Source organism: Nematolebias whitei, chromosome 18, assembly GCF_014905685.2.
Source record: "Nematolebias whitei isolate Nwh7 chromosome 18, NemWhi1, whole genome shotgun sequence".
NCBI lineage: Eukaryota > Metazoa > Chordata > Actinopteri > Cyprinodontiformes > Rivulidae > Nematolebias > Nematolebias whitei.
The window spans coordinates 9,326,743-9,353,406 of record NC_056515.1 but is presented as its reverse complement, the minus strand read 5'-3'; the positions used below and the strand labels follow the sequence as shown (position 1 = coordinate 9,353,406).

At 44.1% G+C, this 26,664-nt stretch overlaps 1 protein-coding gene across 3 annotated transcripts in view; it reads right to left on the bottom strand.

The window, feature by feature from the left end:
• LOC119425154 (unconventional myosin-XVIIIb) overlaps nucleotides 1-25,526 on the bottom strand; it is a 281,445-nt gene extending 255,919 nt beyond the window's left edge. For all 3 annotated transcript variants that reach the window (XM_037692688.1, XM_037692689.1, XM_037692690.1), the window contains exons 1-2: nucleotides 25,348-25,526; nucleotides 21,935-22,083 (exon numbers count right to left, since the gene is read on the bottom strand). In XM_037692688.1, the coding sequence (XP_037548616.1) occupies nucleotides 21,935-21,973 (39 nt within the window). In that variant the 5' untranslated portion in view covers nucleotides 21,974-22,083; nucleotides 25,348-25,526. The remainder of the gene's footprint in view (nucleotides 1-21,934; nucleotides 22,084-25,347) is intronic.
• Between the last annotated feature and the right edge of the window lie 1,138 nt (nucleotides 25,527-26,664).

The following is a 26,664-nucleotide window of genomic DNA, read 5'->3' as shown; positions in this document are numbered from 1 at the left end:
TTGTGTGTCTAACCAGGTGGTCAGTAGCTCAGGAGCACCACAGGAGACTGTACTCTCACCATTCCTTTTCACTCTGTACACCTCAGATTTCCAGTACAAAACAGACTCCTGTCATCTGCAGAAATATTCTGATGACTCTGCAGTAGTCGGGTGTATCAGAGATGGACAAGAAGCTGAGTACAGGGAACTGCTGGACCGCTTTGTGGCACGGTGTGGAAACAATCATCTCATCTTGAATGTGAACAAAACAAAGGAGATGATTGTAGATTTCAGGAGAATCAGGAACAGATCCAACCCTTTTTTCATCATGGGAGAAGAAGTGGAGGTGGCGGAGAAGTATAAATACCTTGGAGTTCACCTGGACAACAGACTGGACTGGAAATGCAACAGTGAAGCCGTCTACAAGAAGGGACAGAGCAGACTACTTCTTGAGGAAGCTGAAGTCCTTCAACGTTTGCAGCAAGATGCTTCATATCTTCTACAAGTCTGTTGTAGAGAGCATGATCTCTTCTGTCATCATCTGTTGGGGTAGCAGCACCAGAGCAAGTGACTTAAAAAAGAACAACAAGCTCATAAAGAAGGCTGGCTCAGTTCTGGGGACTCCTCTAGAACCTTTGGAGATGACTGTTCAAAGAAGGATTCTTCATAAAATGAATAACATTATAGACAACCCTCAGCATCCTCTTCATCAGACTGTCATACAACAACAAAGTGTCTTCAGTCAGAGGCTTCTTCAAATCCGTTGTAGGACAGACCGCTACAAGAGATCCTTCCTGTCCACAGCCATCAGTATCTATAACAACTCTTTAATGAAACCAGGATGATGAGTTACAACAACATTTAATTTCCCTCTGGGATTAATAAAGTAAGCAGCACGGTGGCGCAACTGGTAGAGCTGCTGCCTCTCAGCGAGCAGGTCCTTGGTTCAAACCCCGGTCCAGGGGCATTTCTGGGTGGAGTTTGCATGTTCTCTCCGTGCATGCGTGGGTTTTCTCCGGGTACTCCAGTTTCCTCCCACAGTCCAAAAACATGCATGTTAGGCTGATTGGTAACTCTAAATTGTCCCTAGGTGTGAGTGAGAGAGTGAATGGTTGTTTGTCTCGTTTGTCTCTATGTGGCCCTGTGATGGACTTGCGACCCGTCCAGGGTGTACCCCGCCGCTCGCACAGTGATTGCTGGACATGGGCACCAGCGACCCCCGTGACCCAAAATGGAATAAGCGTGTAAAGAAAATGGATGGATGGATGGATGGATGGATGGATGGATGGATGGATGGATGGATGGATGGATGGATTAATAAAGTATTTTTGAATTGAATTTGAATTGAATTGAATAACTTCTTTCTGACTGTCTCTGACTTTTGACCGACATCACTACTTCTCATTCAGACAGAAGATCAAAATGCATAATTACTTTGTAAATAGACATTTAACTTGATTTCTAATTTAAATGAGGATTAAAAAAATAATCATTAATACTGTTTCACAGTTGATTTAAAATGAGTGGTTCAACATTTAGAAATGGTATGCATCAGGGTATGAACTAAACACAATTTTGATTATCAAGATATTGTAAAATAGTAATGATATTATAAAAGAAGAGTGTTCTTTCAATTGATTACTTCAGGATACAATTAGACAGTCTCTGGATGAGCTAATTTGTATTTCTGGTTTCAAATCAATGAAATAACAGTTCCTGTCCCATGAAGGTCTTCAGAGGCAGGATTTGGTCGGAGGCCGAGTTCACTACAGCCCCCCTTTGTAAATCATCGCCTGTCCATGGGGATGAATTCCAACATGAACTTACGCCTCCGAATGTCCTTGATCTTGATGTAATCCAGCAAGAGGAAAACAAAAGTCAAAGACAGTAATCCCACAACGGTTTAGGTAATTCCATAATGTTGTTGGTAATTCCATTGTGTTGTTGGTAATTCCATAATGTTGTTGGTAATTCCATTGTAGCAATGCTTTAATCCCTTGGAAACAAAGTCTGTAATCCATTGGAAAAAGTCATATAATCCACAACGATAAATCCACAACGATAAATCCACAACGATAAATCCACAATGATAAATCCACAACGATTGGAGATGTTGATTGATCAGCATGCAGAGGGGTTCCCTCGATTGAACAGCAGAGGCGACCACTGGATGGTGATTGGAGACCCACGTTGGAGTTGTAGTTCCCTTCAGCGAAGGTTGCTGCTGGTGGTTCCCAGTTAGTGCCATTCTGGTTCTATGAGTTATGCATTTATGTGGTTTTAGTTGGGCTTATGAGTGGGATTTTGCATAAGACCTTAACCTATATGCACCTGGTGTGTAAGCTATCATGATTTAGATCAGCTAAAGTTACCAGTTTAAAGGGTGGGTCATGCTGAAAAATATATATATAGGGATGTATACCTATAGAAGGGCATTCCAAACTATTTTTCCATTCCTAACATGGTTTAAGTTAGATTTACACGCGAGCATGAGCATGCATCAGAATATTAGATTTACACGGCAAAATATAGTTTGGTTCAATTGTCTGTTGTCCTTTTAGACGAATGACTTGAGGTTTGTTTTTTTTGGTTTTCCCCTAAATGTTTTTGGAGTCTATGGTGAGACTCAACTGAAGGATTAGCTAGCTCCCCGCCCCCGAATAGGATTGTTCGAGTAGGTTCAGCTTGAGCGTCGTGAGACCAATGTAGGTTATGGTACTTAAGGTAGCATTAATCTACATTGACTCCTCATAGATTGCATTTTAACAAATGAACTGCATGTTGGCACAGTTAAAGTCCTTTTAGTCTCTAACTAAAGTACACACAAAATTCATTCTTGCTGGGGGTGTTCAGAAACAATACCAAAAACCAATTAAACGATGTCTCAACATCGACAAAAATAGTGATTAAGCAACCAGAAAAACAATGTTTCAAAATCGACAAAAGTAGTGATTAAGCAACTAGAAAACGACGTTCCGGTGCGTCACTCACTCCGACTGTCAGATTTGATCACGTTATCGCGTCTGAGTTATCTTAACACTTAATTAAGCTTAAACTTATTTAGTTTCTGCTTCGATGACCTTTTTTCCCACTAGGTCTGAGTTTGTGAGATCTTTGTCTCTTGTGGAGTTATTGAACGCCTTGTGTAGTTTAACCTGGTTTCGATGTACCCATTTAACCATTGGCTCCTTTTTGGCCTTTGCTGATTTTGATCTGATAGACAACTGGAGACAGTTTGTCTGTTATCAGATGGGGTCCAGTCCACCTGGGCATCAGTTTGCGGGCGAGAGTTCCGGTCCCAGACTCTCTTTTCCCGGTTGTGGGGGCGAACGTGTAGTACCAGACCTTATCTCCCACTTGGAGTTCCTCGTGAGAGGCCTTTTGGTCATAGTACGCCTTTCGTCCTTCAGCGGATTTTTCCAGGTTTTTCTGGGAAAACGCAAAGGTGTTTTTAAGGTGTTCCTCCAAATCATTCATGTATTGTTGTGTGGTATAGGCTGTTGCCATGGCGGCATCGCCTGGTTGGTACAACAGGTGTAGAGGGAGAGTCATTTGTCGACCCGTCATCATCTCGAAGGGAGAGATGCCAGTCGATGTGTGTGTAGTGGCCCTTATAGCCATGAGGACCAGAGGGAGTTTCACGTCCCAGTCCTTGTGGTTTGCGGCTAAGTATTTCTTCAAAATACTTACCACAGTTCTGTTTCTTCTCTCTACTTGGCCTGAGGCCTGTGGGTGGTAGCCAATATGGAAGTTGACTTTGATGCCTAGCATCTTCCACAGTTCTTTCATCACTTCAGCTGTGAAGTGGTACCTTGGTCTGAGTTCACCCTGAGGGGAGGTCCAAACCTTGAAAATACATGATTCATTAGTAACATAGCAGTTTTTTGTGCTGTGTCGTTAGGAGCTGGTTGGCATTCTACCCATTTGGTAAATGCGCAAGTTACCGTGAGAAAATATTTAATTCCTCTAGTGCTCTTAGTAAGTGGTCCAACCCAGTCTATCTGGAGGTCGGACAATGGGAATGCAAAGCCTCTACTTTGCAGTGGTGCTCTGTGGAGTGGTCTGGATGGCTGAAACTGGCCACAGACCAGGCACCCTTTAATATAGTTCTTGACATCTTTTTTCATTCCAGGCCAATAAGCAACATGTTTTAATGCTTTCAGCGTGGCGTTATCTCCATTGTGTCCTGCGGACGGGAGGTCATGCGCATGAACTAACATCACCCCCCTGTGGTCATGGGGGACCACGAACACGGGTGAGGACGTCGGTCCATGAGCAAAAGTTAGGATGTCCTTGATTAGTTTTAGCTGTTTGCGCAGCTGAAAGAGGACTTTAAGGTCTGGATTGGAATCCAGGTCTGCTTCGGATGGAGTGTTTTTCTCTGGGTCAGCCAAGTGCAACATCATCAAGTTTATCGCAGGATCCAACTTCTGAAGTTGGATGATGTCTGGGTCAGTCAGCACAGGTTGTACAGAGACTGTGTTGTCAGCCGGCTTGGCTGCAGCCTGTGCACGTGTGACTGTCATTACCTCAGCTGTAGGTTGTACTGACAGAGTTGCAAGCAGCCAGTTGGGGTCAAAGGACCACAGAGGGCCTACCACGGCTCCGTCCTTGGCTAGGAAGTCTGCAAGGTCATTATACCGCTTGTCATCGCCTAGGACTCTTGAATGTCCTGGAACCTTTTTCCAGTAGACCTGTAGGTCATGTGATGTCACCAAGTGATCACATGCCATGAAAAGCTATTTTTGTTTGACCACTTTCTTGTTGCTTGTGAGAAAGCCGTTCTGTTTCCACAGAGCGAGATGACACAAGAAACTAAGTCGAGCGTAATTGGAGTCCGTGCAGATGACTAGCATTTGGATGGAGCGTTCTACTGCCATCTGGAGAGCTATTAGGATTCCTGCTATCTCAGCGTACTGAGAAGTCTGAGAGCCTAATTTATAGCTAAAAGTGACCTCTTGTTGGTCTTGGAGGAGGACCCCTCCAACACCTGATTTGCAGGTTTGTTCATGGTGGAATGAGCATCCATACACGTACAGTGTTGTCATATCTTTGCAGATATTGCTATCAAAGTAGTGGTGATTCGGGTCATCACTTACTGAGGGTTTTTCCGCAGCTGGCGGATGGGTGGCAGGTACATCTTGTGTACATTCCTGGCAGAGTGCCAGGTCGGTGCCCAAATGTGACTTCTTGTTTTGTCCGTTGCGGATGTCTAGGTCAAAACTTTGAAGCGCCATGAGCCACGTGGCTACCCGTGAGTTTGTCACCACACAATCTCTGATGCGTTGGCTATTCAGGAAAGTCACTGGCTGGTGTTGTGTTTCAACAATGATTTTTTTGTCCACCGATGTAACTGGAGAAGTGTCTAACTGCCCACACAGTGGTCAGTAGAGCTTTCTCATAGTCTGAGAACTTTAATTCGAGGCCTGCCATTGTCTTACTGGCATAGGCCACCACACACTTGTCTTTGTCGTGCATCTGGTACAGACCTGCACTCGTGCAGTGAGCTGAGAAGCCCACTTCCAAGTGAAACTCTTTGTTGTAGTCTGGATAGACATGGGGCTGACCTGAGTCTGTCCCTGAAAGTGTTCATTGCCTGCTGTTGGTTATCAGTCCAGACAAATGGGACGTCTTTCTTCAAGAGTTCAGTCAGTGGTTTCGCAAGGTCTGCATAGTTCTCTATAAATTGGCGTGAGTAGTTACACACGCCCAGAAAACTTTGTAGTTGTCTGAGATTGGTGGGGACTTTGAGATTGTCTAGGCCTTGGGTGCGAGTCAATTGTAGTTGTACTCCGTCTGGACCTACTAGTAGGCCAACGTCATCCACCTTGGTCCTGTACCACTGGCATTTCGACAGTGAGATTTTAGCACCAGCAGTAGTCAGTTGATTCAGAACGTGGTCGATCTCAGCCAAGTGTAAGTCCAGTGTTGGCTGCCTCAAAAGGATATCGTCCACGTAGATCAGTGTCCCACATTCGTGGGCATCTGGACATGCTTTGTTCAAAAAGATGTTGAACTCAGCTGGTGAGTTAGCATAGCCAGAGGGACACCTGGTGAAGGTGTATCGTCGGCTACCAAAAGTGAAAGCTAGTTTGTGTTGGTCCTCGGCACGCACAGGAATGGTCCAAAAACCAAAGGCGACGTCGAGGGTGGAAAAGTACTTACCATTGGTGACCTTGGGCAGTTCCTGTTGGATCTGGGTCATTGGCCACCTAGATAAAGGAACTTGTTTGTTTAGCTTTATGTAGTCTATGGTAAGTCTCCACTTACCATTTGGTTTCAAAACTGGCCATAAAGGTGCAGAGTAGGTGCTATTACAATGTTTGATTATACCTTTATCTAAAAGGTCATCAATGATTTCCTTGACAGGTTGATGTGCTGCCAGGGGAATCTTGTATTGTCTGACAAATGTAGGCGGTGAGTTTGGCGGAGTTGGGATGCTCACTGTGTGAAGTGAGGTCAACCCACAATCCATTGAGTCAGTCGAGAATGACCTCATATTTCATGAGAACTTGGCGGAGTTTATCCCTTTCTTCATTAGTCGTCAGGGCGTCGGCTTGGGCGACCACCTGTTCAATCTGTGAAGCGATTGCTAAGGGTTCTTGATGTTCGGGGAGCTCCAGTGAGTCCCCTTCTGTGTCGTCAGACCTGTCTATAGGTAAGACACTATAGGTTTAAGGTCCTAAATCGACATCAATGGTTGAGAAGAGAGCTATGGCCTGTGTTGGTTTCGTGAACCAAACTGGACCAGTCTCTTGACTCAATACCAGGTTGTCTGGGAGTCCTCCCAGAAATGGAATGCCAAGTTCAAAATCATGAAAATCTGTGGATATCAACCATCCTAGCCTTGTGTTTCTCGGGATCAGTACCTCCTCCGTGCCTGTGTTGCACACAGCGACAGTTGTGGTTCTGGAGTCGAGGCTCACTTGGCTTGCGGACTCAATGGACAGTCCTAGTTTGAAAAAAATTGGAGATGGTTGAAAGTACGCCTGTTTAAGGCTAATAGCTTGTCCCGCCACAATGTGGACCTGTACTATTAGGTTTGTTACCTGCGGTGGTACTAAGGTGTTTTGGTTGCTAGCAACCTGGCAGACCTCTGGAATGGTCTACCCAACCGTAAGGTTTGTTGTATCTAGCACAGGAGGATCCATTTTGGCTGGTTTTAGTGACCACAGTACTTTGTGGCTGGTGTCCACCTGGACACCTAATCTTACCAAGATGTCAGAGCCTATGTAGGTTGCATGTGGTAAGTCTTGGACCACGAGGAATAGGTGTACCAGGTTCCTGTTGGTTCCAGATCAGTTTCAGGTTAATGACTCCTTTCGCAGTCATCATACGTGAACTGTTGGGATACAGTGGAAAGCTGAAAGCTTTCACGATCAGAACTGGACCCAAATGTTTTTTAACCAATGTTTCGTAGAAAGCTTGGTTAATAGCTGATTTATCTGTCCACAGCGACAGTATAGCATCGTCGGTGTGGGATCCTTGGATCGCTACACCTTTAACTACCAATGGTAGGTAGTATCCGGTGGGCTCTGACTGTTTCAGCTTGCAGAGGAGGCTTTCTTGTTCAGTCAGAGTTGGGTCCACCGGTTGGGTCTTTTCGGTTTCACGTGCTTTTAAAGGCTTACTTACTGGGACTGTGTTCTCTGCTGAGAAGTCCTCGGTGCCTTCTGCAGTGCCTGCTGTTGGGCAGTCTGTGACTGTCTCAGGAAGCATGAGTATTGGCAGGGGTTTGCTCACTTTGGCCCACATTGTCTGTTCACCATAATCTATAATCGCATCAAAGCGATTTATAAAATCCTGGCCGATCAAAAATGGGAATGAGTCAACCATAGACACATGTACCGGGTGGTATAGTGTCATCTCGCCAACCTTTATGTGAACCATAGCTATAGCTATTAGGGTTGTCCTCATCTCTGCGAGCCCTGCGGTTCTATAGCACGTTCTATGAGAGGTAATTCCCTGTGAACACCGTTAGCGGCGGTCCTGAGCTCCTCGAACAGTTTGGCTGACATAATAGTTATGTCGGCTCCACCATCCTGTAGGGCTTCATGTGTGACGACCCCTTCAAGTGTGATCGACAGGTATGCTTTTTTAGCGACCCCCTTTCTGATAAGGTTACACAGGAACCTTGTAGGTTTTGGCCAATGTTCCTTCTTACGTTTACCTTTTCCTGTGTAATCCCGGTTTATCCGAACTGTTGGTGCAGTCGCTGCTGCTCCTGAGAGTTCGGTTTTTGACGGGCCTCCGTCATTGATGTATGAGATCACCCGCTCTCTGTGTGTTGAGGGGCTCTCATTGTTTGTAACAACAAGGTCCTAGTGGCTGTCCGTGACAGCGGCAACGTTGTTGTTTGTGTCACCTTGATTTGTCTGAACCGTTAGCACAGCCGTTGCTGTTTCTGAGGTTTCAGTTTGTGATGGGTCACCGTCGGTGACGTGTGAGTGCACCCCCCCCCTTTTTTCTGGTGAGGGGTTGTCAGAGTTTACAACAACAACATCATGGTGACTGTCTGTGACAGCAGTAACGGTGTTGTTTGTGTGCTCTGACTCATCAGCAATGATATTGCCACACAATGCGTCAGGTTGTTTGTCCGTGGCAATACCTTTCAACATTTCCAAGAACTGACGAACACTCTCTGTCTCGTCTGAGCTCAGAGGTGCGGGGCTCTCTTTCTGGACCTGCTGCTGTTTCCTTTTCGTCTCAGGCTGTCCAGGCCGACGTGGAGGGGGAGCAGGCCCCCTCCTCTGGGGTTCCCAGTGGGATCCCTGGTCGTATGGGTTACCTTGGGTGCCATACCTTTTACCCTTAGGGCGTGCGCCCCCCTTTTGGTACCTTCGTTCATCCTCTGGTTTCTTGGGAAACCATTTAGGATCTTGTCTGGACCAGGGGGCACTCATCTGTTGTGGTTTGGCTGCTGGGAAATTTTGTTTCCTGTCGCCTTTTTTTGGGAGGGGGAGCTGAAGCTCTCGTCCATTCCAATTCTAATGACTGGGCAAGAATCCTCTCACCTGGGAACATTTCAATGGGTGTTTTGGCCTGTGAACGGGCCTCAAAGACATTCACAGCACAATTTTTTATCTCATTGATGGCTTTTTCTTTGATATTAGCCACCATCTGCACTGATGTCCTTATGTCAGGGTGGAGATTTTTGCTGAAAACAAACTTAAACACTTCCTCCTCCTCCATGCCGGTTTCGTTCCTGTAACCAAAATAAGCCTGCAAAATTCTGGAATAATATGCCCTTGGGTGCTCATTCTTACCTTGCATGACCTTGTCGGCGGCTGGGTAACCGCCAGGTCCCGCGCAAGGTGTATACTCTTTGATTAGAGCAGCACATAACAGGCGGTAATCCTTTCTTGTGGCATCAGGTTGATGCTCCATAAAGGAAAACACCGTCCTGGCTGAAGTGAGCCTGATCAAACCTATTTTATCCTCAACTGTAGCGTTGGGATAGCTTCCTAATTGGAAGTCAAGGTCTTGCAGATAGGCCTTAGTGTCGGTCGAACCCAACGGCCCTGGCTCAAAGCGTTGGACATATTTCGCTATTTTATGCAATACCGCTAATGAGAGCGGCGGCTGAGGGTTTGGTGGAGGCAGAACAAAATAATCACGTGGAGGTGGTTCACCAGAACCACGTGGAGGTGGCATAAGGAGACTTTGTGTAGGATGTACAACAAAATCCCTCTGAGGTGGTGATGGTTGACCTGGACTCTGACCCAGTTTGTCTTTGAGTTCCAGACATCTTTTCCCCTCGTCAGAGATTTTATTTGTGGCTGCGGCAAGTTTTGCCTCACAGGCTGTTAACCGTTCACGTGATGTGTGACACTCACTTTGTAAACGCACGCCTTGTTGGACTAATGCTGTTTTTTCCAATATGCACTCGTCCCGAGATTTTGATGTTAGCTGCAACTGTTGGTGCAGAACATCATAGTCTGAACACAGTGCTTGGTACTTCAACCCTCCTTCACGCAGCTTTTTCTCATTTGAGTCTGCTTGTAACAACAGCTGAGCTTGTGAGAGCTCTTTTTCACGTTTCAATTTATCCTCCCAGGTCTCCTTCACCAATTGAAACTGTGCCTTGAGTTGTAGACACTCATCAAGTGTTGCTGCGCGGTCCTCTGTCTCGCGCATCAACTTTATTTCAAGGGCTTCTGTCCTGTTGGCCTCAAGGTATAATTTAGCTTTTAGCAAGAGTGCTATTTTAGCTAGCTGTTCGTAGCCTGACTTCTTCATGGCTGCAGAAGTGACACTGCCTGCCACTTCCTTCAGCTCGTCCAATAACTCTGTTGAGTTCATGCTGTCCACCTGGTCACCATATGGAGATAAGGAATCTGTGAGCAGTTCCAAAGCTGTCTCAAGCCAGTCCTTCTTAACACCACAAGGAGCAGGAGCATTAGCATGTTCAGCTTTTGTTGAATCTGCCATGGATGTTTTTACTGTTCAGCAAAACCTATCTGGTTAAACCGTCGCAATCTTAGAGTTTTTTAACAGGTAAATGTTTGTATTTAAGCGAACAGTGAGTTTCACACACCATTTAGCTCTGGGTTCCATCAACAGTACTGTTATAAGCCAACTTTTCAATAATTGGGCACCTGTTCTTAAGTTTTGCCCCATGAATATTATAAGTAAACGCTTCCTGTGGCAGTGTTACTTAATATGAGCTTAATTCTAACAGATACAATGAACCAGGCTATTTCAGTGTTTATTTACTCAAATGCACTTAAAATTAATAAACCTGCAATTTTCACTAAAAGTCTGACAGCAACTTTACAGTTTTAAACGCTCTTTAAGCAGTATAATTTACCAGAATTTGCTATTTAAAACAGTAACTCATAAACCAGGCTCAATTAAAATTTTTATTTACCCACATGCGTCTTTTTAGAAATAAAATGAAAAACAAGTTTGCAGCCCTCAGTTCTGAAAAACTGTTATACTCTTTTTCAACAGCAGGTGGTGGTGCAAGCTTACTTTTACCGGTAGGAGTCACTGACAACTTCCTGTGAACCGTCATGTTGACGTCCGGTCGTTAGCCGTTAGCTTCGATTAGCAACAGATGAACCCGGTCCAAATCAGCATTTATAGACGGATTTAAAGCTTGAACGTGGCGTCACTTCAAAAGCACGCTCTTTAGGCATAGACTCATCAGGTTATCAGCGTATTTAAGGGCTTTATTCAGCTGTTTTAAACCACTTAAAGAAGACTCTGTTAAAAACGAGCTTCATTTCCGGGGTCACATGACTCAACAGACACGTGGACATCGGGGTGGGCTTTTTGCGCTGACGCCAGCGTGAGTGGACGTACACGGCGTTACGTCACCAGCTTCTCAGCAAATCAGAATGTTCCAAACAGTGGTTCTCGACCAATCACAGCTCGTGTGTACTCGCCTTAAGCTAGCAGTTAGCTCCAACAATCCAGCCACAATATCGCCCATTAACGCTTTGAAAATGCACAATTAACTGTGGGAATGTAGCGAATCAGCATAGAAGCAGCTCTGAGTCGGCACTCAGTTTCACAGACAGCGTTTCACCATTTAAAGCACGACTCGTCCGAGTCCAATAAACAGAACCGGGTCAGACCGCAGAACCCCCAATCATGAAAGAGTTCCAAACAGAATGATCTCTCTGCTTACAGCTTAATCACACACATAGAATGACAATTTCCAGCTTCAAAATGAACATCAACACAATTCTGTATCTTTCTGAATACCACAGCCAGGCAATATGTCTTTACCAAGGTCAAAACTTGGACTTTTTTATGCCAACACGAAGCGTTTTCCACATTATCACAATATCTCATGTCACAAATATAATTTATCTATTCAGAAATGTTACGGGCCACCATTTATGTAATGAGGTAACTGTTAGCTTCACTACTAATTAATTATTCTTAAAGCTAGTTCAAGCAAAAAGAATATTAATTGTTCAATTACAACGGATTCTTTTCTTTTTCGAGTTAAATTTCTGTATTGTGACCAAGATAACTTGAGAGTGGAGTGTTTAATCAGTGACATGAGACACCATTTTATCTTTGACCCATCAGAATAAATGCGGTCATTTATTTAACAGAATCAAAATTTAACATCAAACATGTACACATTGATTTGCTGATCTGTTTCTGATTAATAAATTTGGCACGATTTACTAACAAGACAACAGAACATTACTGATTGAGACTGATTCATCTCTGAAGGCATCTAGCTTGATTTACTGGCGAATAGAGAAGTTTAAAGAGAAGGAATAGATTTAAGGAGGAAGTTTAGATGGATGAAAGTTATGTGTTGAACTAGAAAATGGCACCCTTCCTCCGACATCCAGCTCAGCCCTCCAGTACACTTCAGGGCGTCAACGGCTTGTTACCTGAGATGGAGGATACCTCCACTCCGGAACAGAGGTCCATTGGCACGCTCCCTTTTCAGCGTCTCTGGTCAGAGTGGCTGGGATCGTCAGAAATCGTGACGAAGTACTCAGTTCAACAGAGAATAAGCTTCCTCAGAAGTTGAGCTTTTAATGCTTGGGTTGAGTCACAGCCGAGGCAGACTGTGACTACGCTGGAATGGAGAGACCCTTGGCACATGGTCAAATCCATCCGCTACTTAGTTGACTTTCAGTAAGAACTGAAAGTTCCTGTACGACTCGCCATCGGACCGAGTCTCATCTTCGACTGAAAGTTCCAGGAAGACTGGGAAAGACTGCGAAGACTGTGAAGACTGCGAAGACTGCGAAGACGACGAAGACTAAGACTGAATAGTTCCAAGAAGTGTTGCCTTTTAAAGGGTATCCACTTCCTGTTATGTGATACTTCCTGATTGGTTGAAACAACCAGCAGGGGTGTAGTTTTAGTGATATCAGAGGGTCACTAGGAGTCAGGAGACATCAGGAATGTTTTAAGAACACTTATAGTACAGACAGAGAAATATTATGAAGAAGTGAGACAAAGCAGGTGCCAGCTAGTTCTTGTTTACTGTCTGAGAGTTTTAAAACAAGGCACTTCGTTCTCATAACTTGTCTCTGACTTTCGACCGACATCCACTACTCCTCATTCAGACAGAAGACTAAATGCACAATTACTTCATAAATAGACATTTAACTGTATGATCAAAGTCTAATGAGGTTTAAAAATCATTAATACTGTTTCACAGTTGATTTAAATGAGTGGTTCACTTCAACATTTAGAAATGGTATGAACTAAACACACTTTTGATTATCAAGATATTGTAAAATAGTAATGATAATGTAAAAAGAAGAGTGTTCTTTCAATTGATTAATTCAGGATACAATTAAATAGTCTCTTGATGAGATAATTTGTATTTCTGGATTCAAAGCAATGAAATAACAGTTCCTGTCCCCTGAAGGTCTTCAGAGACAGATTGATGTCGGAGGTCTAGTTCACTACACAGACATCTTCCTCCGCCCACTCCATCACACCACCACTGAAGCAGGACCTTGGGGTTCAGGTGCACTACTGAGCTGCGTGGAGGATTCTCCATCTCCATGGTTCATGGAGACCTGGGCCCCAATTTTATTAAACAACCTAGACACTCACATATAGCATTCTCATGACACATGCATATATAGGGTCTGGAGGGGGCACACGGTGGCATATAGGGGGTGGGATGTGTAATCATTCTCATAATCTTGACGGGCGGCTGTGGCTGAATGGTTAGAGCAGTCGTCCTCCAATGCGAGAGTTGGGGGGTTCGAATCCACCAGCAGTCACATGCCGAAGTTTCCCTGGGCGAGACACTGAACCCCTCATAGCCTCTGATGTGTGTCCCATCAGTGTTTGAATGTGAGTTAAAGCACTGATTAGTCTGATTAGAATGATTTGTTCAATTAGCTTTGTAGAGATCTAGTAGAGTGCTGTATGAGTGGGTAAATGAGGACACAGATTGTAGTGTAAAGCGCTTTGAGTATCTTGAAATAAGATAGAAAGGTGCTATATAAGTACAGTCCATTTACCATTTACCTCCAGGACCTGAGCCCACTCTCATATGTAGCATGTAGACATTTAGGGTTCTGGGCAAGGGTTGGGGAGGTGAACATGCATTGCCTGCTCTCTGGGGAGGGTGTGGGTCTGTGCCAGTCACCACCTCATCCCCCCCATTTTAAATGCACTATATAACAACATACATCAACATCTTATCTGAGTGGGAGGAGGGAGGAGTTGGGTTTTCCTGTTTTCCTTAAAACCTCATTCTCCGTTTGACATTTGGGGTTGGGGGTGGGGGGGGGGGTAGGCTGCCTGGTTGGGGTCTGGGCTGTGGGTGGGTGTTGGGCGTTGGGGGGTGATTGGGGGTGGGGCCAGTGCTCCAGTTATCCCTGGGTTGTTTGGATCTTTTGATCAGGGTTCCTGGTTACGATGGCCAGCCCTTTGGTTGGGGTGGCTGCCGGGTTCTGGTGGGGGTCGGCTGTGGTTGTGTGTGTGTGGTCGTTGGTGGTGCATGGCGTCGGTTGGGGGCATGGCTTCACTTTGACGGGATGCTGGCTGGTCGGCCTGATGTGACAGTCACGGTTGGGGGTGCTGTGTGTGTGGTAGGGATGCATTGGTGGGCTGGGCCGGCCTTCCTCAGCTGCTGCTCCCTGTTGCGCTGGCCCCCCAGCCTGGGGCCGGCTTGCAGTCGCTGTCGGGTGGGTGGGGCACATGGACGGCCCGACAGAGGCTCTGTCGGGCTGTCTCTGTGTGCCTGTTTATGTCTCAGGTTGGGTTTTAGGTGGTCCCCTCTCTTGGATCAGTTTTGGCCCCCCATTTGGTGTGTCGTGCTCCCCTCCAGTGGTGGGCCCCCTGCCGCCGGTGCATTGGCGGCTCTCAGCAGCTGGGTCTGGGTGGTGGGGTGTGTGCAGGCTCGCCCTGGTGGCGTCCTGCCGGGGCCTGGGTGCCCTGGCTGTATCGGGCCTCTGTTGGAGGGTGGTATGACCTCGAGACTCGGGGCTCAGTGTCCATGGCTGGATACACTATGTAGGGGCGGGTTGCCGGCGGGGCCTGTGGACTCGTTGCTACAGCCTCCTGGGGTTTCTGCATTGTGGTTGCTGGGGATCGCCCGGGGTTTCCCTTTGCTTCTCTCTCTGGGGGGTGCGGGTGTCCCTATTGGGGGACTCCCGGAGTTCCGGGCTTTGGGGCCGCTGTGTGTCTGTGGTTTAGGTCTTCCCTGTGTTACCATCGTGTCCTGTGGGGACAGGTCTGTAGGTCCCCACATCCACTATTGAACATTTTTATGGAGAAACCTTATAGTGACAAGCATGCTCACACAGGTGTTTAAACTCAGATGTTTATCAGATACACACTCAGTTGGGTTGTGGTGGCCACTAAATATATCTTGTATTATCATGTACTGTATAAAATACTTTCTAATGATGTTATAAGTATCATTATATATGTATATATATATAATTTACTGTATATAGCAAGTGGAGCATTAAGGCCAGCCATAATGCTCTGCTTGTGAAAGTAAATCTGTTGGGCATCACTTTGACACTCAGACAATAATTCTAATTGTCACTATGCCAGACAGGACAGGGGGGGGGGGGGGGGGGAGAAGGCACAGACCCAGCTGCTGAATGAATGGGTGAGACAGGCAGACAGACCAGTTTTACTATCGAGGCCTTGAAGGCCAAAGAAGAGCATATTAAACAAAAACTAACAACATGCCTAGATCAGACCACAATTCAGCAAGTGATGGACTGTACAGATCAGGCACGTTTAGCACAGCATGTCAAGTCCAAGACTCGACAACAAAACAAGTTTAACTTACTAATAACTCATCATCACCATCACAATTCCAATAATAACACATTCAGTGTAAGACAAGACTCCAGTAGACAATTACATGCCAGGGAGACAGAAAAGTGGGTGAAGAATTTATCTGACAGAAGCTCACCCAGCCGGAGACTGAGATTCTTGCCAGAAGACTGAACTTTGCGGTTGCACCAAGAAGAATTCCTCTGGTGGAGATGATCACAGCCACAGAATCAGCCATCCACAGCAACATAATTAAAGAGGGTGAAGCAGAACAACTCAGAATCAAAGTTTCAGCCTGCCTCAGCAACGCCAAACCACCACCTTCCAACATCAGTAGAGAGGAGAGAGATGCACTCACCACTCTTAGCAAGGACAAAATCATCATCATTCTTCCAGCAGACAAAGGAAGGTACACAGGGATTTTGAACCAGACAGACTATCATCAGAATCAGAATAAACTTTATTGGAATTACACCGAGATATAACGCGAACATGAACGAGCAGTCATCCGAAAGATGGGCGGAGTGCACAAAGCTGCAACTATAGAAAGCGTGGTCATTTCTTATTCTTATTCAGAATAATATTTTTGAGCTAGGAAAAGGGGGAGAAACATGAGGGTAGATAGTGGTATTACAAAAAAGAGACATTTCACATCTTGTCTATCAGGACACGATTTGAGACATCAAAAGTAACTCTACCAGCAAGCACAATTAAAACATGATTACATTTGCATTTGACATCAAGGTGTTGAGATTTGTCCATGAGCGTTTTTCAGATCAGCCACAGTTTCTTAAGATGTTGTTTCAGCCAGTAGTTCTGAAAAGCTTGCACAGAAAGTCCTCCGAGTGGGGGGGGGGGGGGGTTGGCGATATATGAAGCTTTTGTCCTTGGTTACCCATGTCCCAGAAGAAATTTGATAGTCGGCCCGTCTCCGAGGCTGTCGGGGAGTCAGATAAGCTTGATTCTTGTTTTTCTTCAGGCAGACAGATTACTTTTTTCCAGCCTTGAGTCCATCTGGGCATTCTGTTTCTGAAAATGCCTAATTGTGGGATTCCATTCCACTGATCCATGCTATGAGTCTCCTTCAAGGTCGAACCCACCACGCTGACGATTCCCAAAAGCCTGTGATTCTCATAAATCGCCCCCACCTTACGGTTTAGCTCGTAAACCAGATGATTTAAAGTTCCTACTGCACGGACCAAGCCTTCACATGCTGCCGATGTCTTCTTCAAAAGTCGATTAAACAGAGCCCTGCCGATACCAAAAAGTATAGTCCCTGCTATCATAATTCCAAATATATAAACGTCTTCAACATCCTCCTGAGACAAGAGTGAGAGGCACATCAGCTGCCATAGTCCCCACAGATCAATGACATACCCCACAGCGTGCGTCTCAGCTGGACATGCCGGTTCTCCAGGACCTTGTCGCTTTGATAAAAAAAATCTTATCAATAGAGTTGAATGCCCAAGATACCAAATCCATAATCTTCTTAATTTATGTTCGAGAAATGTGAACCAGGCACTTCAGACACGTGACACTTTCATGAGAAAATTATGACACTCCTTAGTGACTTAACCACTTATGAACCTCTGAAAATAGATCCAGGAAGTGGTTACAAGAAGAAGTTGATAGATTGCCTGAAAATTTTGGAGCAGGACAAAGCTATTGACCATTTTCTGTACCACAGACTGTACCCAGGGGAGGCCACACCTAGTCTGTATGGTTTACCTAAAATCCACAAACAAGGTGTACCTTTAAGACCAATTGTTAGCATGATGAACTCTGTCACTTACAATGTTTCCAAATATCTGGCGTCTGTACTCATCCCTTTAGTTGGCAGCTCAGAACACCACATACAGGACAACATGGACTTTGTGGATAAGGTGAGGGATGTCATCATGGAGACTGATGAAACAATGGTCTCTTTTCATGTCACATCACTCTTTACGTGCATTCCTGTTGATGATGCAGTAGAGGTGGTCTGTTTAAGATTAAAATCAGACACCACACTGGTCCACGCTTTCCACAGAACAACTGTGTCAACTCTTGAAACTGTGCCTGCAGTCAACCTGCTTCACATACGGAGAGCAATATTATAGGCAGAAACATGGGTGTGCTATGGGGTCTCCATTTTCTCCTATTGTTGCCAACCTGTACATGGAGGAGGTAGAAAAGAGAGCCTTGACGTCCTTTTCAGGGACACCACCAAGTCAATGGTTCAGGTATGTTGGCAACACCTGGGTTAAAATTAAACCTCAGTAAGTCCAACATTTCACTGATCACACCAACTCTGTGGATAGATATTTTGTATATCAAGTTCACACGAGAAGATGTAAAAAATGGCAGGCTGGATTTCTTGGACTGTGAGGTCTCAGTCTCTGATAGATGACATTTGCAAACTGAGGTGTACCGCAAACCCACCCACACAGACCAGTATTTGCAGTTTGACTCCCATCACCCTTTGGAGCACAAGTTAGGAGTCATCAAGACTCTGTACCACAGAGCAGACAGCGTCCCCACTAACTCAGGAGCCAGGCAGAAGGAGAAATCCCACACAAGACAGACTCTAGAGCAATGTGGATATCCTAACTGGGCCTTCCTGAAAGCAGAGAAGAAACCCAAACAGGACTCCAGTCAGCCATCAGTTGAAAAGGAGGAACCCAGACCCAGATCAGTGGTCATTCCGTTTGTTGAGGGAGTATCAGAGAAAGTGAGATGTTTATTTTCTAAACACAACGTCCCAGTGGCTTTTAAACCCCAAAATACATTACGGCAAAGACTGGTTCATCCCAAAGATCCAGTCCCCCGACACAAACAGAGTAATATTGTGTATGCTGTTCAGTGTCAGGAGGGCTGTGATCAGTCTTGCATCGGGGAAACTAAACAGCCACTGGCCAAAAGGATGGCCCAGCACAGAAGATCAACATCATCAGGCCAGGTCTCTGTGGTCTACACTCATCTCCAGGCCAGCGGTCACTCTTTCAGGGATGAAGATGTTCACATCCTGGATAGAAAGGAACGATGGTTTGAGAGAGGAGTAAAGGAGGCCATCTTTGTGAAAAGAAATTGTCCATCATTAAACAGGGGTGGAGGCCTCCGTGTTCAACTGTCCCCCTCTTACAATGCTGTTATTGCTAGTATCACTCAGCCCTCTGTGAATAGTAAACAGCCATCAGGGTGCTAATGATCCATTGTTAGGCTGATGGTCCTTCTTGATCATGTGAGCAGCTGGTTTTGGCTGTCACTAGCAAACTGGTTATCCACTCTGAGAAGGTGCTATTTATAAGACTGAGCTGAATACAGCACCTCAGACTGAGGAAGTCTTTCGGATGAAAGACGAAACGTTTCTACTTTTTTTTTTTAGTTTGTTTTGTTTTTTGAATGTCCAGAGGACCAGACTTAACTTTTTTTAGAATACTTCAAAACTATTTTTTCAGAAGTAGGAGTAGTTTGGATGTGTTACTGTGTCCAGGTCTGGAAGGAGACCTAATCTCCCCCCCTCAGATGAAAGGAAATTGTTTATATGTTCATTAAAAAATTAAATTAAATAAAGCCAGACATGAACTGGAAACGCAAGAATATCCACAGTGGATCCAGACTGACATCATGATGGAATGAGAGGGTGAGGGCCAAGATAGAAGCTCTTGCTCCAAACCTAACACCTTCAAGGAGGACAGAGCATGAACTCTTGAGTTTGACAGTCAGATTAGACAAAGACTGAGCTATTTGGCAGCAGGAACTATGTTTGCATTAGTCCAACTTAAGAACACAGTCCCAACCATCAAACATGGCACAGTAGTATAGTGGTATAACATTCATGTTCATGTAGAGTGTATGTAAACTTCTGACCACAAATGTATGTTACAAACAGAGCGACCAGATGACTCAATATGAGAGATCGTAAGTTGCTCATGTGTCCACATTCACCAGCAATCATTTCGTTAGGGTTCCATCGTGTTCTGATCTCTACAAGGAAATGTGATTCAGCAGCTCTGATGACTAATGTGACGGACTGTGAGGCAGCAAACAGAAATGGCGGCCAACGGGCTGACATTTAACTAATAGCTTTCGCCTGCACATTACAACAGGGAATATCAGAAAGGTCAGTGGGACAGCTGTTTTACATTTTGTGACAAGCTGCTGTTTGTGATTGTGCCAAACGGTGTGTGGGTGAGGTCCAGATCCTCTCGTTCTGCTGAACGAGGTCCAAACTGTGCTCAGCAGGGGCCTCCTGGAGGAGATCAGACGTACGGTTTGATTCTCACTTTGTTTGTCATCCCTCATGACTGCTGTCTTCACCTGCAGTCCATAAATCCACACACTGATAAGTCGAGACTAAACATTTTGTTAGTACAGTAAAAAAGGTTTGACCAAACTGAACATCAACAAATGTGTGTGTGTGTTCATGTGTCTTATGAATCACTTGATGGACCTTAATAGAACTGGAAGAAATAAATTGTTTAAAAAAACTTCTACAAAATGATTAACTTTTGGAGTTAAATCTGTTCAATGAGGCTGCTGTAGCCTTAAAATGAAAACACAAAAAATGCTGCAACTTTGGCAATTTACCAAATATTGACCTGGTGTGGTAGTAGCTGAGAGTCATCACCAAACATACTGCAAGCTCTATTGATTGTGCAATATCTGATGGAAAAAGTTTGCTGTTAACTTTTGACAACAATACTGTCTGTCTGTTAGCAAAATATCTCATGAATCAAGGGACAGATTGTCATGAAACCCCCAGACAGTGGATGCATTCATTAACATCTGGAGCTGACTCTGTTCAAAATGGCCACCACAGCTAAGCAACCCAATAACTATGTTACAGATGTTGACCTAAAACTTGTGGTAGTATCTGAGATTGATTCCCAGCACAAACATCTACAATTGTTTAATATTTGGAGGCAACCCAATTCAAGATGGCCACCACAGCTAATCAACCTTTGCCACCCCATGTTTGTCAGATTTACAGATACTGAGCTGAATGTGGTGTGGTGAACAAAAATCATCTCCACTCACTTCTTGCAACAAGATTGTACCTAACATTTACATGGTTGGCATAAAACGGATAAAACTCTTGCACAAAAGGCGGCGAACAGTGGAAAGAAAAAGCTAATTCTTTATTTTAAAACTGCTATGTGGATCTGGCTCTGTGTCAAATTCAGAATAGAATTCAAAATCTTACTTCTAACCTACAAAGCTCTCAACAACCAGGCTCCATCTTATATTACAGGTCTGATTGTTCCATATTTTCCTAACAGAGCATTTTGCTCTCAGACTGCAGGTTTAGTTGTGGTTCCCAGAGTTTCCAAAAACAGAATGGGAGGCAGATCTTTCAGTTATCAGGCTCCTCTCTTGTGGAACCAACTTCCAATCTTTGTCCGTTAGGCTGACACATTATCCAGTTTAAAAACTAGGCTTAAGACTTTCCTTTTTGCTAAATCCTATAGTTAGGGTCGGCTTGGGTTTCCTGAGCTGTCCCTTAGTTATGCTGCTATAGGTTTAGACTGCTGGAGGACAAACTGACCCCACTTTTCACTCTGCTACTGTCTTTACTTACTCTGCTCAACCAGTTTTGTATTTGTAATTATTTTTTTTATCCTTAACATGAGTTTTTTTTTTTTTTGTCTTTCTGGACCTACCACTCTGTGTTCGTCTGTCTCTCTTTCCTGTCCTCTCAAACCAGTCTGTCAAAGCAGATGACCCCTTGTCCTGTGTCTGGTTCTGCTGGAGGTTTCTTCCTTTTAAAAGGGAGTTTTTCCTTTCCACTGTTGCCACTGTGCTTGCTCAGGATGGGAGACTGAAACAAAGCCAAGATTCAACTTGTCTGCTGGATTCCTTAGATAGAGAACTTTACTAGTTGGCTTTTATGTATGTGAATGTTACTGTAAAGTGTCCTGAGACAACTTTGTTGTGAATTGGTGCTATATAAATAAACTGAACTGAATTTCACTCATTTGTGAACTCCTGCTTGCATGTGTGACACAAGCTGTAGACCTAAACTCTTCAGATTATCAGCTGCTGCTCGTCTGGAGACGAGTTTTATAAAGCTTCAACATGTGAGCTGAGTCATCATGGTGACATGCCAGTGACTCAGGGTTAGATCAGAGACACACTCATTGTGTTATCTGTGTTGCACACTTTACCACAACACACACACACAGTCATAGATCTATATTAAAGTTAACACAGCATGCAGCATCTGTGCACCTCCCTTCTGCTCCCATAGTTTTAGGCGTGAAGACAAGGCCATAGTGTCACGGTGGGAGGGGTGAGGGCCTGTGGTGATGGTGAGTGGAGGGTCGAGGAGGTCGTCTCAGTGATGGCAGCCAGTGGAGGCGTGTGTGTGAGCAGAGGGACAGCCTAACGATGAATACAGTTACAAATACAGACATTAGTTGTGGTGCATTGTGTCAGTCATGGAGCAGCAGTCACACAAATCACACTCGACACTTTAGAACCATCTTTATTTGTCTGTCGGGGTCTGTCTATTGTTCTTTGTGTCTGCACTTCTTTCTGAAAGTTTATATAAAAACATAAAAAACATATTCAAACACTTTTATGACAACAGTGAGTGTAATGAAGCTCAGTGTGATGACAGCCCTGAACTGGAAACACTCAGAGAATTACAGACAATGGAAAAGGACCAGTTGTGAAGTTTTCTGTGTCGAGACATCATGAAGATGATGTGGTCTTTATTATGTTCATCTGTCTTCAACAACTGAATCCGTCATGCCATTTTTATTCAACAAAGTAGGTTTTCTGTTTGTGGAGGAATGTTGGTGACATTTTCTCTAACATGTTGCTGTGCATTATGGGTAAACGTCTTTACTTTGGTCTCGTGGTTTATTTTTCAGTAACTTTGCTGCCAGAGATGTTTCCTCCTGTAACAAGTCACAGTTGTTCAGTCCTTTTCCAGTCTTTGACCAGCTAACAGAGTCAGAGGGAAGCTCTTGGATATGTTTTACATTTTCTCAGAGCATTGCACAGCCTGACCTTGGGGTGATTTTGCTGGAAAATCAAGTCAATCATCTTAAATGTTGCCTTTCACCCTCCTCAGAGTTTTGAGCAGCATCTGTTGCTTCTCTAGGGTCATTGCTGATGTCTTTCCTTCTTGGCATTATGTTAACACACACCATGCTCCAAGATTGTGCCCAACTTGTGCTTTCACAGGACACTGATTTAAAGGACACTCAGTTAATAAGTACGTTTGATCAGAAGCTGCTGATCCTGAACATTGTAAATCAGGTGGAAACAAAAAGGGTGGACGAGGATTTTCACAGATTTTTCATTTTGACTTTGTTTTTCATATATTCAGGATTAGATATGAACACATTTAGAATCTGGTAAAGACCACATATTTTTAGTATGACAGAGATAAAGTTGTTGAGAAGATTAAAGTAGGGTTGGCTTATTAAATATCCCACTGATCCTTGTTCAATCCAAAAAAAATGGAAAACGTAGAGCCCAGCTGTAAACCCACCAAGAGATGGCCGTCCACCTAAACTGACAGGCCAGGAAAGGACCGGAGGAAGAGCTGCAGAGATCCACAGCTCAGGTGGGACAGTCTGTCCACAGGACAATTATTAGTTATGCTTCACGCGTCTGGTCTTTATGAAAGAGTGGCAGGAAGGAAGTCCTGTTTGCAGTTTGTCACAAACCATGCAGTAGACCTGTGGAAGACACCTTCTCTGCTCAGAATGTTTAGCTAAAATACATATTTCTTTGGAAGTGTTAGTTTTCCACCTTATACTGTGAAACATGGCAGTGGAAGCATCATGCTGTGGGGGTGCTTTTCTTTAGCAGGAACAGGAAAGACGGCCAGAGTTGATGATGAAGGGAGATATTTACTGGACAGAAAGCCAGTTAGAGGCTCAAACATCCAGTCAGAGCTACAACAGAGTGGTGGGTGCATATCAAGGAATATTTAAGTTAGAACGATAGAGACAAAGTCCAGAACTAACTCCATCTGAAAACTTGATCAAAACTGCTGCTCCATCCACACTGAGCCATTTTAGAAAGATGAATGTGAAAATCTGGCAGAGACAAACCCTAAAAGACTCGCAGCTGGTTTCACAAACCATTCAATCAAAGGAGTTGATTACAAATGCACGCTGTATTAGTTGGTTTGTAAAAAAATTTCAAAAACAGATATTTCTTTTCTTTCCCCTTCACAATTATTCAGTACTTTGTGTTGGTCTGTTACATCAAATCTCAGTAAAACATTATAATATGTTGAATCATGTCATCTGGACTTCGTTTTTGACTGAGAAAACAAACTTTGTATTATAATATGTTGTTTGTCATAACCAAAAGTGAGGGCTGGAATGGAGAAGGATCAATGCATTGACAGCTTTGCCTTCTAGTTCAGCTTCTTCACTATGCCAGACCGGATCAACATTCTTATCGCTTTGGACAAGGCCCCGCCTGTCAGTCCATCTCCCGCTCCATCACACTGGCACTTGTGGTCCAGACTCACTGATCCTTGAACTCCGCTTGACATAAAGAATCATCTTTAACTGTCAGGAAGCATTTTCTTTTGACAGAGCATTTTGGGGGAGTGGTGGCGCAGAGGTTAGAAGATGGGCTTGTGATCAGAAAGTCGCAGGTTCACCTCCTGGTACCGTCAACATCAAAATGTGGGTGGAAAAGGTGAAACACTCACAGCTCCCTCCACCCTCATTCGCCCCACTCTGGGCCCCCGAGCAAGGCCCTTAACCCCCACCATCTGCTCCCTAAAAAGGTCTCTCTTGAAAATGAGTACTTGTGGCTCAATGTGACTACCTGTATAAATAAAGGGTAAATGAAAAAAAAATTCTATACACATTTTATTTATTTATTTATTTTTATCTGCAAATATTCATATAACTGATAAGACTTGTCAGTTTTGAAGCATGTATACAACTCTTAATATTCAACATGAATTTAAGGAATACCATCCCAGATTCCAAACTTCAACTTTTCCAACTCTGAACTCACAACATGTTTGCTGACAGTTTCCAGGTCTGCAGTGGTGACATTTTTATTTGCTCCACTCTTTTCGTCCTATGTGTCCAACTGTGAAGCACCATCAAACAAATGTTTGCGTCTAGGAAGTAGGTCTCACCATTTCTAAACAAACCGTTCTCATGCTTTCATTCTTGTTTTTTTTTTTTATTTCCAGAGCCTCTCAGTTTTCAATCCAGCATTCTCATCTTATCTAACTCTGAGGTGGGAGCTCAGAACTCAGGCCTACAGGGAAAATCACAGATTAAACCCGACTGGTGTGAGACACCAGTAAACAACTCAACAACAGAATGGGACAACGTCACTAATGTCTCCAAGTCATTTTAAATCCTGTCTTCAGGGATCATGGATCCAACATGGTTAGATGTTGTTTTACAGTTCGGCTCAGACCCCGGGTCAAGTGTTGAAGTGTCACATGACTGAATAAACAAATCACAAGAATTCAAAGAAAATCTCACAGAAACACTGTATAATAATGATTATTTTACAAAAGCCCAAAATTTGATGAACATCTGATCAACTTTTAACGTCAGCCTGAGGACGCAGTCAGATTTCTCAGACCTCATGTAGCCCCCCCTCCATCAGCAGCTCTCCCTCAAACTCCAGAGAAGACATCTTTACCTCTCGATGAGTGCGTACCAGGACAGGACGAAAACACGGAGGAGTGGAAAACCTTCCAAAACGTCACCGAATCGGCTCAAAGATCCAGAGGCCTGATGTCAAATTCTGTGAGGGCTTTGCGAGGGTCCCTGCCGTCACACAAACTCCACCACAGACTCACACTGGGTGCAGCTGACTATGGGGGTGGGGGGGACATGGAGCAGTAGAGTCAGAAATAGAGCACTCACTTTAAGCAGCATAGCAGGGCTGACAGATGATTCTTCTATAAATATCTGCAGGCACAAGGTGGAGGAAGGGGAGACCAGAAATAAGTGCTAAAGAAACATTAACCTGTTTATACCAACACTGCTCATTTATTATTTACATTAACTTTTCATCTGTTCCCCCATAAACTTCAAACAAATCTAACGAGCAGCAAAAAGACAAGTACTTGCTCAAAAAAGTAATCATCATCACAGAAATGTGCACCAATACAAGTCGAAATGATTAACACTCCACATTTTAAAAACTCTTTCATGATTAGTATTTACTGTAATTGGATAAAAACAAAAAGTTCTCAGCAGATGTGACTGAGGAGTTTGCAGATTCCACTCGTCTGAAGCTGTGGAAGTGCAGATCTGCAGAGCATCAGCTGTCTGCTCAGACTGACAGCTGCAGCTGATGGAAAGGAGTGTGAGGGCTCTGTTAGAGAAATGTCTTTAAACTCACACCGCTGCAGGAAGAGATCATTCTTCCTCAACGTGAACCTTAGTGCTTAGAACTGCAGACAGTTTTGAATTAATAAAACCTCCTGAATGGGAAGCAAAACATCTTAAGCTTCAGAATACATAAGAAGCCCAGATGTTTTTGATTTTTAACACTTTTTGTTTTCATGGTCATTTTACTGTGACTGCATGTGGTGGGTTTGTCCTGAGCAGCTATTTCAGAAGAGTCAGGGCTGTAATCTACATGTTAGATTCAAAGCCACTCACATGTGTTGTGACAAAGCGACTTTGGGTAAAAACAAGTTCCCACTTCCCTCTGTGCTTTTTACTGAGAATAAGTGGAACTATGTAGACCTAAATCTCCAACATGCAGCTCAATAAAAAATGTGGACTCAATTCAAGACAAAATGTGTTTATGCTGGTTTTATTTATCTTTTTTTTTTAAAGTTTCATACATCAGAGGAACTGTGTAAAATGCTGGGACAGTCTGTGGCCCCTTCCTTTGTCGGTTATGGTTTTATTGTCTCTCTGTCTTCAGCCAGCTGTTTAAGAAAAACTCCAATTACATATATGTATGTATGTATGTATGTATGTATGTATGTATGTATGTATG